The sequence below is a fragment of the Aulostomus chinensis genome, chromosome 23, assembly GCF_037954235.1.
Source record: "Aulostomus chinensis isolate RoL2024-O1b breed Wild chromosome 23, RoL_Achi_v1.0, whole genome shotgun sequence".
NCBI lineage: Eukaryota > Metazoa > Chordata > Actinopteri > Syngnathiformes > Aulostomidae > Aulostomus > Aulostomus chinensis.
This window is the reverse complement of record NC_141342.1, coordinates 19,187,510-19,201,993: the sequence shown is the minus strand read 5'-3', so window position 1 is coordinate 19,201,993 and position 14,484 is coordinate 19,187,510. Positions and strand designations below refer to the sequence as shown.

At 45.1% G+C, this 14,484-nt stretch overlaps 1 protein-coding gene across 1 annotated transcript in view; it reads left to right on the top strand.

Moving 5' to 3' along the window:
- The window catches only part of tanc2b (tetratricopeptide repeat, ankyrin repeat and coiled-coil containing 2b), a 147,985-nt gene that overhangs the window by 103,879 nt on the left and 29,622 nt on the right, over positions 1 to 14,484 (top strand). The window contains 3 exon segments of the mRNA XM_086196488.1: positions 2,143 to 2,326; positions 3,662 to 3,910; positions 11,770 to 11,901. Of these exon segments, the coding sequence (XP_086052614.1) occupies positions 2,143 to 2,326; positions 3,662 to 3,910; positions 11,770 to 11,901 (565 nt within the window).

Genomic DNA, 14,484 nt, shown 5'->3' with positions numbered 1-14,484 from the left:
CTGTCTTAGATCAGCCTGAGTCTGAATGCTGACACATTCAGTTGTTTTGTCAACACTAGTTTGCAGTATTTGTTTGCAAGCAAAGCGCACCTTAGCAGCTAGCATTACATTACACCCTCAGACTGACTTAAGTTAAACATAGAACTATAGAAATTCATGCTAAACTCAGATTGTTGATATGGGAAATATGTCTGATTCAGTGTTGATATTTTCCTATCCAGTTTGTCAACACACAGGTGTTAGCTTTTAGCTGTAATAGCTTAACTCAGCAGTTAGCACGACTCAGGACTCGGGCTAGAGTTTGTCGTTTTGCTACTTGAAGCAAGCTAGTAGCAACTTACACCCTGAAAATGGCAAGGACAGTAAAATAAGGCAGGTCTGTAAGGTTATTTCACTGACACGATCTAAAGATACACAACAAATTTGAATATAGAAAGAAGTTTCTCAAGGGAAACATGGTTCTCTGACATCATATTGCAAAAGCTCCGTCGCTGCAACCTGGGTTTACAGCTCGTTTCCATAGGTATCTGTTGTCTGTAACTCTGTACATCCATGGAGTAACGCTCACGGCAGGTGACAGGAACAGTGAGAGGTTAATTCTGTCTCTGTTTCGACACCTGGCCAGGTGGAATATTTTCTCCCTGCAAGTAGCAATGGCCTGTTATTTCGCTCACTCATAGCCTGTTAGCTCGTTTTAGCTAGCACAGCTAGAGTTCATCCAAACTCTGTGACAACAGTTCAACTTTGATTTTTTACATTTGAAACTTGTTCCTGGCTGGGGGGAAAAAAATGGAAGGAGGAGTTTCTACGACACACCAGAGAAATACAAACAATTTTATTTCAGTAACCTGAATATTTTGGGGATTTTGTACTCTCAGACAAAACATGTAAATTGAAGAAGCCACATGGTTGATCGCCTGATTAATTAAAGCAATCGTTATACGCAGCCCCCCCTCCTGGCTGCATACGTATTGAATAAGACAAAGTGCGTTACACAATCAGATGGAGCTGGACTAGATTTGGCCTTCAGCACCACTTCACACCTCCTGTCCTCTCCCTAAAGTGTTCAACTCAATGCCAGCCTGAAATCATCAGCAGGGCCCTTAAGAGGAGGCCACCATGACATATTCAATTACTTAGCATCCCTGCAATTGCCTCGTCGTATACACCAAAGCTGCATACATTTATCTACTGGATGTATGTGAATTTGTGAAAGTGCATCCGTGGGTGTTCGCAGCAGCAGAGTAGACGCAGAAGATTATTTTTGTTTTGTCCCCTGTGGTCTCTTGTCTTCTAAACCGGGCCGACACAGAGGAGGGCCACTGCGGGGAGCCAAAACAACACCGGGGCTGGAAAGAATATGTCATCATACTGTTAGTGGAATTTCAGGTTTCTAACTAAATAGTAGTCATGATAATCAAGAGGAACCCTACACTGAAGCGGAGCTGGAGGTGAGGATTCTCCTCCTGATAAAAGGCTTTCTACGCCCCTCTGTCCTGAGTGTGAAGTCTAGTTCTTCTGTCTCTGTTAAAGCTGGTTAGTTACAAAATTACCGCGGCTCCAGTTGTGCCAGGGGACTGTAAAAATCTGATTTTGGAATTGCTTCTCCTGTATTTGTTTGTTTTTTTGATGTTTTTTTTTTGGGGGGGGGGGGGGTTGGAAGGGAAATGACTGTTTCCTGTATTTTTGTTGTTGTTATTTTTTTACCACTTCCTCCGCTGCAGTATGTTGTACTGCATGACACATTTGTTCAGTGATGATAGTCGTCGCTGCTGCTGTTTACTAGGTCCGGTCTGATTCCTTCAGGTTATGGGAAATAGTTGAAATAAGAAAAATTCATCTTCCTGTAATCCTCTTGATCGTGTACATGATCTGTAGTACCGAAGACCTGTTTTTGATTCAATGTTAAATAGTTCCAAAAGAATGTAAGCATATTTTGATAAAACTCCTCGAGGGGATGTATTTTAATGGCAGCGACCGGTATTAAGCTCCCGGAGATGCTTTCATGTACTGGATCGTCATCTGCTAGACCGACGCTGGCTGTTGAAATGACCTTCTTCTAGGAATCAGGTGTGAGAGGTTCACCCATTCATGCTGGTGTGTGACAAAGCTTCCAACTGTATGTATGTGTGTCCATGGCAGGGCCAGAACCAGAGGATCAGCCCGTGCTCCACCCTGACCAGCAGCACTGCCTCCCCCCCTGCAGGCAGCCCCTGCTCCACCCTCCCCCCCGCCATGCCTGGCCAGGCTGGTAACCGGGACTGTGCCTATGGTTCTGTCACCAGTCCCACTTCAACCCTGGAGAGCAGAGACAGCGGCATTATCGGTACGATCTGCATGTACGCATGAATGTAGAACACCGAGATGGTTTTAAACCCACCAAAAACAAACAAGCACTTGTCCTGCGTTCTGCTCTGACAAACGGACCAGTTGGTTTAGGCCACTTTTGCGACAAGCAGTAACGTCCGTGTTCTATCAGACCGTCGCACCAGTCTACACAACCAGAGACGTGCAACAACAGCACGTCTGGTACACGGGTGAAAGAAAAGAAATGATTCATTACGAACAGATTTATGTTATTTTTGACTGCACTTGAGTGACACTCTATACTGTTGACTGATGCGGGACCAGGATGTCAATCGGGTCCGAGCCCACCCATACAGCTATCAAGGCTGGTCGCTCCTACAACACCGCAGACATGAGGGCAGAATTATGAAGACACAAGGGTGTGTGTGTTTGTATTCTTGTACTAGCTACCTATGGAGGACTAGAATGCGTATTTAACCAACAGAGTGAGGACATTTTTGGAAAGTGAGGACATTTTAGCCGGTCCTCACATCTTCAAAGGGCTGTTTGAGGGTCAAGACTTGGTTTGAGGGTCCAGGTTAGAATCAGGTTCTGGTTAGGTTTAGGGTCAAGGTAAGGGTCAGGCAGTCAGCTGAGATGGTTAAGTTTAGGGTGAGGGGCCAGGGAATGTATTACGTCAATGAAAGTCCTCACAAAGATATAAGTACAAGGATGGATGTGTGTGTGTTTTGAGAATAAGACTCTCAACCACATCCGACTAAAGCGTAATAATAACTGAGCAAAGCTGCTTGTACTCTGAAAGCAGGATCATCGAACTGGAAGTGCAGGATCCCGCCTGCATGTTTCTAAATAAGCAATTTTGAAAAACCGACCCTGATGCTGACTTCATCCACAGATCGGACATCGGGATGATGGCGCAAACTGCTTCGGAATGCTTTCATTTTTATGCATTTGTGTTTATTTTTTTGCTCTGTTAACATGAACCACCGCGTTGTTTCCTACAGAGTCATTATAGAACCGTAAACACGATACCAACAACAATCATGCTAATATTCAAGAAAATCGGTATCAAGTCGGGTACTGGTAGATGTGATTGTCCTCAAAAAAAAAATGTAGATCTGTGGTTCAGCCGAAACATTTTCAGAAATGCTGCAGACCAAAAAAAAAATCCCACTGAGAAAGTTGAACTGCACAGCTGCAGAGTCCATTGGTAGTTCTGTAGGTCCATCACTACTGCAGCCGGCACCCTGCACGGTTGATGCATGGGATCATAAAACATATTGATCTTAACCTCTGTGAATGCAGCTTCAAATCACCTCATTGAATTGTCTCTTTTATTTATTCTTTGTCGCAGCCACATTGACCAGCTACTCTGAGAACATGGAGCGAGGCGGTAAATACGGCGAGGGCTCGCGGGGAAACCTGAAACTGTGGCAGTCCCAGAAATCAGGCATGGACTCGTTCCTGTACAGGGTGGACGAAAACATGACGGCATCCACCTACAGCCTCAACAAAATCCCCGAACGCAACCTGGAGAGCATGTCCTCCCACTCCGCCCACTCCATCCCTCTGTACCTCATGCCCCGCCCCAATTCTGTGGCTGGTGAGTCCCTTCCTTCTCCACCTAACTTCCAAACAAGTTCATGTTTGTCTGTGGAGCCAGAAATAAGGTTACAGATGAACGTTCTCCACGTTCAGTCTCCTAACACCTTATTTTGAACCCATGCGGTGCTCCTCAGTCCCTCTCCCCTCCCCTCAAGCTTTCTCTCCCTTCTTGTTCTCTTCCTGGATGAACTTTTACCCCCTCCCCTCCTTCTGAATTCTGATCCCATTGCACTTCCAATTGTGCTACCACAGATTTCACAACGAATCGCTCTTGAAAAGATAGGAGGAACCTGTGAATGCTGTAGCGAGGCAGCTGCAGCCTTGAGAGTGGTGGTGTTTGCTGGTATTTTAAAAGAACAAATATGTTTTTCTAACGTGCCAACAGGCCTGGACTCCTCTCATCATCCTTTTACCAGCTTGCATTGCCGCCTCCCTGCTGGACTTTCCTCCATTTTAGCTTTTAGAGAAGCTCTATATCATCGTGCTACTTAACACAGGCACTGCAATTTGACCAAATAGCTTTATGTAACTTATTGGGATGTAAGCTCGTAGCTCAGGAAGTGAAGATTTAATCAGAAACCTGCTATTATTGTCGGATATTCCGTGACTGAAAAGCAGTGCGGCTCCTAAAAATGACTTAGTCTGAGTAAATCTGCCTTTTATCTAAATTTACCAAAATCGGGGTATTAATTGTGGTCTGAAGAGATTCTATTCGTTGTCAGTTGTACAATATTATTATTTATCTCCACCAAGGACGTAACGCGATCATATACGATGTATTTTGATCAAAATTTTGGAGGAAGGAAAGGCGATGTCGTCCATATCCAGGGATTATTCCTGGGTCTTGAAGGCTGTCCTGGGCTGTGGGCAAAATTCAGCCATTCAAGGTATTTTTCTGGTCATGTCACAGACTCATTTTGATCAGATTCTTTGAGGACACGTGAGACAGTGAAAAAGGAATGTGTCAGCCTCTGTGTTTCATCTTTAGGGCTGCAGCTGACGTTGGTTTCTTCATCAGTTAATTTTCAAAATGTCAAGGGGGAAAAAAAAGGAAACGTTCATATTTTTGGTATCTGTGAATCCACAGTAATTTGTTGTTGAACTCCCAGATCTCTAATATGGATTCATCCCGCCGAGCGGAATAACAGAGTCTGGGACAGCAAGAACATACTGCGGCTGGAGGAATAAGAGAGCTGGCATGTCTTGAGATGACAAAGGTGTTATTGATGTGTGTTTCTTACTGAAGGCAACAGCTGCTGTAAATAAGAATCAGGAAAAATGTCGGTTTTCGAACACAGAGGTAGTCCTGGGGGGCCGCTCTTGTTCCGGACGTCAGAGAGGGTGTTGCAAACAATGAAGGCTATTATACACTCCTCTCACTCCCATTGGAAAAAGCGTGTGTAGACAGAAACGGGTTTGTATTTCACTAAAATGTCTGACGAGGCCCATCACTGCAGATCTGACCCTCTCTTTATGCTGGTCATGTTTGACGCTGCTGTCTGGCAGTGCAGAGACACTGTCGGCTTTACAGATTCACCCTCGTTCTCCTCTCCGCCCCTCACACCTTCAGCCAGACCGCTGGAGACGACCTGCTGGTGCAGAGCTAAAATAAAGAAGGAGGGAGAGTGATGATTTTCTATGATGGCATATTTCAGGAAGAGGAATTCCATATAGAGGAGAAGAGAGATGGATGTATGAGGAAGAGGAGTGAAAGAGAATTTCATAATCTCTCTCTGCCTCTCTCTCTCGCTCTCTCTCCTCCACACAGAATTATTAGATGATGCAGGGATGGGAGGCGAGCGCAGGCTGAGGATTGGCTGGGCTCACACAGCAGTGGAACATCAAAGCCCTAGGCATTAACCGTTTCTATCCCCCAGAGTGACGGAGAGACTGGCTTTGATGTGCAGAGAGAGAGGGAGAAAGAGAGAGAGAGAGAGAGAGAGGGAGGGAGAGAGGAAGAGGAGACGTGAGGAAGGGGGCTACCCTGTTACCTAATGTAGGCAGTGCGTTGGTCGAGCTGATGATAGATACGGAGGCTGGAGTAACCGACACCGAGCGTTCCTGTTCTGTCTCTTCGTGACGCTGCTGCTCACCTGAGAGGAACACACACTTGAACAAATGAATCCTGTCAGGGATTTTTCTGGCTTTCGTTTCGGTGACAAATAAGGGATGTCCCAGTCATCCCAACTGCTTGTGAACCACAATTTCTTGGCTCCACCGGGAAACAAAAGTTATGTTAGATTACGCTCAGTAGCCCCGCCCTCACTGAGAAAATACAGAGAGGAGTGTTTTTTTTCCCCAACCCTTCTTTTGTCGGGAGTTACTAAGTGACAGAACCAGAGAGCCCCGATCACGTCGCGCCTGGAAGCTGCCCGGTACAACCACAGTCTGATGTGCTGGTCACTGAGCAGCTACCGTGGAGCTGATGGTGGTAATGAGGGCGGGGCCGGCGCTGCTCCTCATATTTTTCCCCTCCAAATTTATCCAGCCGGTCCTGGCGGTTGAGCCCTTGAGTGACAAACTTGCTTCTTTTCTGCTCCAGAACTACAGCTACCAGAGTGATGGCGGCCATGAAAGACTGCAGACACTCATTTCATCTCACGCTGGAGGTGTTTTTCTCCTCCATGATGTACTAATGGAAATGGACAAAAGCGAAACTGGGAACCCAAAAACCGCAGTATGAACCAAATCCTGGGCTTGTGGAATCATTCCACGCCGTGACAAATGATAAATGCAGGAGGATAAAAAATGTCAGAATTTTTTTTTTTTTCCTTCTTTCTTCTTCAGTGCCCTCCTCCTTCACAGTGACCCCGACAGTTCGGGTTTTATTTGTTCACTTGTTGAGATTTCTGAGATTTTGCTTATTGGCAGATGTGACAGGTACTTTTTTTTAATGGCGCTTACAGAAATGGAAAAAAACAAAAAATAAAACCACTGTTTGCTTCCAGAAAGAGTTTTCACAGAACATTCGGTCACCAGTTTTTAATGGGAATATTCACGCCAGATAACTTCATACCTCATCTCATAAATATCTTTGTACCACATAATTACCTTCCCGTTTTGTGTTTTTGTTTTCCCCTGAATGTATCGCCAATAAGCAGATGCATTAATAGCTACAAATGATGCGGAATGATGTCACCCTACAGCGATGTAGGTGCTGGTTTCAGGATGATGTAATACACAGGGATGCAGCTCTGTCAGCGCAAAAGAGTACGTGCATGTTAGGAATGCAAAACTATCCGTCACATTTTGAAATGAGAAGTTATGGGACCTCTATCAACGGTTTTCAGTAAAAACATCTGATTTTACAGACACTAAGATGTTAAAAATGATGCATCCTGAGTTCATCATATCTGACCCCCTTAAATGGAGTAGATTATGCCATAACACTCTAATGCTAGCAGACCCAGGCACGTCCCTGCATCCTGTGCCAACGCACCGGTTGGCTAAAACGCAAAAACAACCCTCACTGTCACCGTGTCGGCTCCCCTTGTGCTGCCAGGACTGTTCTGACCCATGAAAGACATCAGAAGGTGTCCTGTAGTACCAGGATGTCACCAGCAGGGCCGATAAGTCCTGCAGTTTGTAAGTTTGGGTCGTTGAGAGTTTGGTTCCTCCAACTATTACTGAAGTTTGGGTTTTTGTTTTTGTTTTTTACAATGTAGGGGAGCAAATAATCCTGCTGAGAGGGGCCACTGCCATCAGGGAGCACCGTGTGATTAAGGGGAGTACTTAGTCTGCCGCAGTGTTGAATTAGTTGGTACATTTCAAGGTAACAACAGCCTCGGCACCAAAAGTCTCCCTGCAGAACTTTGTCCGGAGCATCAAACTGCCTCCCGGTGCCATGATGCACATGCTGCTGGGCTGTGATTCACGGGACCAGGCCACCCTCTGCTGTGGCCCTCAGTTTTAACACTCACCTGTCGGTGGTAGACGCTGGAGGTGAAGTCCAGGGGTCAGAACCGTCCCTCAAATGCGCCTACACAGCTCGATTTTCTGTGTTCTGACTCCTTTTTTGTTACCGTCAGCATGAACCTTTGCAGCTTATTGGACTGTAGCTCCCACCTGCATCAGTGAGCTTCGGGCACCATGAACCTGTCACTGGTTTGTCCTTCCTCGAACCACTTAATGGTACTAACGGTACCAGTGCTTACCCAGAACATCCCACAAGCCTTGATGTTCTGACCCTCCCATTTTGGCTCTAGGCTCTTGCCCATTTTTCCTGCTTCGTACACACATATTTCAACGACTGACTTCCTAATAACACCCCTCCTCCAGGCCTCGATGTGGATTTATTGCCCTTCTATAATCTCTAAATTCCCTAAATTAAGATAGCAGCTCACCCGCGATAACATTTCTCCATTTGGGGGGCGGACAAGTGTCATTGATTTCCTTTTCTTCCATTTTCTGCTCATTCCCTCTTTGTCCCTGCTCTCACCTCTACTTACTTACTCAGTGTAATACCCAGAAATATCATTGTTTAAATACCAGGACCTCCAGTATTTATCATCTGGAGTCATCTCTGCAGGTGCTGAGAGGAGCACAGCGAGGCGTTCAGAGCACCAGCTCGTATCAGCGATGACTGGTCAGCTTGCGGGCTGATGCGGTGACTGACTCTGGATTGCTGCCTAGCTGCTGGAGAAGTGTGTATTTGTGCCTTCACACATGCGTTTGTGCTGTCAGTCACTTTTTTTCTTTTTTTTTTCCGAAATCAGAAGCGTCTGATGAGGCTGTCAGTGCCCCAAGCAGCTGAATTCTCTGCTGACCAGAAAGACCCCCCCCCCCCCTTAGTCTCTCCGTGCTATTTTTTCCTTCTTTACTTCTTTTCTCCCTGTGTTCAGTCTCAGCGCACTAGCACAGGAGCAGTGAATGTGATCTCCTGCAGCCTGCTGCATTGCAGCTAGAGATGATGAGCACACAGATTTGAGTCCTCACATTCAAACATAGTTGAAAGAGAGAAAATGGAGACTTCCTAGCCCTGGAGCCCTGGAGCCCCGAGTCATTCCCCCTCTGTTTCAGCAGCGTATTAATGACCCCACTGTCTCCGCTTTTAGCCCAGTTGGATGACCAGCACCCCCATTCCCATCAGGGCCAAGCCTCCAGCATTCTCAGCTGCCATTTTCCCTCCATTTTGGGAAACCCACGTGGCTCATTTTTGGGTCCATGACCGGCGTTGACTCAGGCAGTCACACACAAACACGAACTTACTCAGATTAACTGAAGTGAAACTCCTCTTGTAACCATAAACAGGAAAGAAGTTATTAATGAGTGTGACACCAGTGAAAGGTTGCACTTGAAGGGATCAACTACGCCTGAGTTTATGGAGGGACTAGAGACAGATGAACCACTGGTCAAACACTTCCCCAACTCCTTCAATTTCAGGTACAGTGTTGGATGTTCTGAAGGTTCTGGCTCTGTTATTAATTCAAATTACCCTGTTCTTAACATCCCATTTTTTTTTAGTTTTGATGCAATAAATGTGCTCTTAGTTATGACAACTGTACTCCTTAAAACAGTTTTTTTTTTTTTTTTGAATGTCAGTTGGTGCTACTTAGATGTGCCAAACTCCTTTGAGAAATAAAGGCAAATTCTTGTTACTTTAAAACACCTGGCACAGTTTAAACATCCATTTTACCTCCAAATGTAGTGGTGCCATCTGGCTGCAGCCCGTGCGCTCATCTTTGCCTCATTTGACATTATTTTAGTCGTATCGCTGCAGCATCCTGGGTTGTTGTTTTTTCCTACTAGCATTTGCGACTGTGACTGTGACGCTTTCATGGCTGTTAGCATATTTCACAGCTCGGAAAGTGGATGAAATAAATTTTAATTATCCTTAAAATATAATTGAAGGAACATACAGACTTAAAAGGTGCAATCAGCAATTCTAATCCGTAACATTTAACGCAGCAGATACCTCCTCCTGCTCTGCTAGCGTTTTCATTTTTTTTTATATATATATATATATATATATATATATATATATATATATATATATATATATATATATATTATGGCATGCCATTCAGGAAATTAATCTTTGAATATATTGAGTGAACCTCTGAATATATTGAGTGAATATTCAGATTTTCATATATTCAGAGTTTCATATATATATTCAGAGTTTCATTCAATATATTCAGATTTTCATATATTCAGAGTTTCATATATATATTCAGAGGTTCACTCAATATATTCAAAGATTAATTTCCTGAACGGCATGCCATAATATATGTATGTATATATATATATATATATATATATATATATATATATATATATATACGTTTTGTGTGCACTGACAAAAACATAAAACCAGTGTTGATTCAAAGCCCTGGCTCTTTAAACAGCCGCTACGTCCTCGCCTTCATGCAACAGAGCAACAGCCTGATGGCAGTAAAATGGGAAGAACATCGCAGATATTTTCTGGGGACAAGCTCATATTTCTTCCTCAGAAATTGCAACACTTTGCGAACATTACTACTCTACACTCACGCCTCTAACAAACCGGGTCTGTCTGCTACACTTAACCTGAGCGCAGCAACGCTTGCTGCAGTGGGTAATCATTGCAATCGACTGGAGTTGCTACACTGAACGCTGTCCTTGCACGACACATGCTCATAGGCAGGTCTCTTTGTTTCCTGCCGTGTTGTGCAATGATTTGGTCCTCCTGGGATTGAAAATGACAGAATCTCCAGAGGGATGTTTATGCCGCAAGGTGGGCTGAGCGAAAAGAGCCGGTGCGGGTGCTCTCAAACCTCGCTGCATGACCCTGATGTAATGCATCGCACTTGTCTCCAGAATGTTCCAAGCGTTCGTCCAGTTTGCCGGGATGTTGTGGACGGGAGCACGCCATTGGGAAATGTTTTTCGAAGTTCGTATTCTCCGTTTTCCTCTGCTTTCGCTGCATGCTGCGGTTTTCAGAGTCCCCCTTTGCACCGTGCAACAACAACAAGCTCGAAAAGGCAGAGGTGATTGTTGAGCCTAACTGGTTCGTGGACCGGAGACATTTTGGACCACTCTTTTGGTAGCGAGCCTTGCTGTTAGCATTGTGTTCGTAATACGCCTCTATTGATGGGGGGGGGCTTCTGAAGTATTACTGAAAGCGGTGGTTCATTTGTTTGTCGTCTTTGTGCTGAATCTCTTACTGTGCCTTTAATGATCACTCAGAAAAATTGGGATTTAACTGTTTTTCCCTCCTGTTCCGTCCTCTGCTGCTGGTTTGTTAGCGTTCTCATTCTGTCTGAATCAGTAGAGTTTTGTCTTGTTTTAAAGCTCCTGATGGCTTCTTTTATGAGGGACTTGAGCGCCCACTTGGCTGTCATCTGTCCAGGAAGCACCAACCTGTGGACACTGAGGTCCCTCAGTCCTCCCCGGCTTTTATTATTCAAAATTCCTCTCCTTTCATTTCGCTCACCTCTATCACCTCAGGTGTGACGGACGATCAAGTCTGTTGTTTACTCGCTCTGGCGGCATCTAATCTCATTTAACATTCACTGGTTCCGAGTGTTGGCCCTGAAGACACAGCATGGTGTGAACAATCAGCAGCCAGCGTCAGACGGCGCTCACTTCATGAATAAGACATTTGTCTGCTGAGCTAATTAATCCTGAGAGGGAACGGATGGCATCTGCCTCCGTGCCGCGTGACAGACACTGAGAGGAGGGAATTTTAGGACAGGACCATGTGGGGCTGGCTCGCTCTTTGCTGGAGGGGGTAGAAAGAATGTGAGCTGGAGCACTGGCCTGTAGCCCTGCCACCTTGTTAGTGCAGCTTTATTTACTGGAGACTGCATCCCTCTGCATGCGCGTACGTATAGCTTGTCCTCTCTAACCGTCTCTTTCACTCCAACACACATGCAGCTACCAGTTCAGCCCACCTGGAGGACCTGGCCTACCTGGATGAGCAGAGGCACACCCCCTTACGCACCTCGCTGCGCATGCCCAGACAGAGCACCACCTGCGGGCCGGGTCGCTCTGGGCAGGACCTGAGAGGTAAGGAACGCACACACACGCGCGCACACACACGCGCGCCTTATCTATATGTGGACTTGTAGTTATGTTACTGTTGGCTCCTTATATTACACATATACACATGTAAGCCAAGTATATGAACTTGTACTTTTACACGTGCACACACACTTTTAGTTTTAAGTGGGGTTTTATTGAGAAAGTGATTTAACTTTTTATGTTTATCAAATTTTTAGGGTGTATTCACAGTTGCTCAACAGGTTAAATATCTCACCTGCTTGTGTTTGCAAAGGTGCCGCAAAGACACAAAGTCTTGCCAAGTATATTTAAATCTAATTACACTTAATTTAATACAAAAACTCTTATCAGGTCACATCTAAGTAAGATAAATGAACTTCTTTTGCTTAATTCGCTGATATGCAATCAGTGATCACATTAAACGTCCTATGGAGAAATGTTTTTGCTTGTGATTAACAGTTTAGGTTTAGTGAAATTATAGTGTCATCAAACAGCCTCCTCTGTCTTTCTGAGGTGCTGCTGGTTCAATCCTCAGGTCTGACATTACATGTAAGATTTTGTTATTTATCTTTTTTTTTTTTTTTTTTTTTTTTTACAAGAAATTAGACAAATAGTCTCGTTAAGACTTTGTTTTGTTTTTTTCATTCGGCTCAAGAACGACTACGTGTGGATATGCAGGTTAAATGATTACAAAAATTAAAAATACAAATAAAAAATACATTTGTTTAGCATTTGAATAATTAAGGAAAATGAGGAATTCATTGAACTCCGTGCAGTGTGGGGTCACACTGCATCGAAGCCATCTCATCAGAATGTGATGTCATTTCCTCTACATGCCCCGCCCATTCCTGTAGTTTCAGGGATTTAGAGACACATTTCTTACATTTCTTGTCAGATCTGGTGAGCTAAATGTGAATGAGAGATGGGAGCTCCTCAGCTGGACTCCAGTGATGTGACCTGTATCCAAAACTTGCTGGTTAAAATTATCATATTAACCTTTAGAAAATTTGATTTGCTTGTTTGTTGTTCAGAATGTCAACCTGTAACAAATGGATGCTGTAGTTGAATGACCTCAGCCCTGACGGGAACTGCGGTACATCTGCAGACGTTTGCAGGCGTAAAGCAATGAGGAGTTAGTGACTCTCCCTCTTTTCCTCCTAATAAAAAAAACATGGCCGGGCAGAAATACACAATAGTTCTCTGTTCTCTTTTCATCCACAAACAGCAACACAACTTGAAGCAGCTGAGGCGAAGCGAGTTATTTTTAAAATTCAAATGAGAGTCTGTTACAGTTGATTTGCGGTTTGAAATACGTTTCAGATGCTGAAGTCTTGCTGCGTGTACAGTCCTGTCTGCGACCTGTGATGCGGCTGGGCTGTTGGACATTGTCAGCTGTTGTCTTTTGTGTCCGTATTCGTGTGTGCGTGTGTGTGTGTGTGTGTGTGAGCAACTGGAGGAGTGCACAAAGAGCATTTTGTCAGATTGTGTCACCACTTGACTAAAATTTGTCTTGGTGCTTAACATTCACAGTCGGCGCAGGCTTCACTGCTCTGTTCAAGTCAAGTACATGGCGTGTCTCCTTTGTGACGGAGCAAATCTCCTCCGCCAGCTCACCAAAGTGGCCAAACGGTCTTATGTCACAACGTTATGTGTCCCCCCTGCCCTTCATCCGCTGTCACTTTCCCATTAATGAGCGCCATAACGGCAGCCCTCTGCCATCCAAGCGAACACAAATATGCGTCTGTGTGTTTTAAACACCTGTTAAAACCCCACTTAGCCGAGAGTGTGCTCGGCTGAGCTGCGATGTGATTCCCCTGCCTGAGGGCAGCCAGCTGCAGACAAACAGAAAGAGAGAGACAGAGGGAGAAGAAGGGAAAGAGAGATGGACACAGAGAGAAAAGACAGAGGGGACGGAAAGAGCTGCTCTCAAAGCTTCCCTGTAACTGCCAGAGCCTCTTGTTTCAACCTTCCTCCTCTAAGGGCAGCCAAGTGTGTTTACAAGCCAACCAACTGCATCCTAGCATGCTTTCTGCCTCCTCGGATCAGTGTCACAGGCGTGCTGAGTGCAGCGCTCCTGGGAGAGGGGAAGACAGGACAAGGAGGCGAGTAACCTCAGGGAAAGGTTTCTCCCTGCACATAATGAGTGCTGCATTCCTGAAAGTCACGAAATCAAATATCACTTGATTATTTATGTGTTTGAATCACCAATTAACAAATCCAGCAGATGCCTTTGTGGCAGGGTGAGGTGACCGCGGGTTTCTCTGGTTGGCGGGTTTTGTGAAACGCATGAATATTCTCCAGAAAATAAATGTGGCACTACCACTGGAGTTGTTTGGATTTGATAACGGTGCTAGAAATGCCACCGCTACTGACCACATCTTCAAGATCAGGGTCGGTATGATCGGCTATGAGAGTCTGCTAGCTTGGTGGGAACATCGGACAGGAAGGGTTCCAGCCGTAGTCGCGGAGCTCCACCTTTGAGCTGCCAGACACGGAGGGTCTCTCCAGCACAATGCCCATCTGATACCATGGAATGCTGTAGCCTTGAAGCAGGACCCCACTACCTCCCAGTTAGCGCAGTTGTTTTTG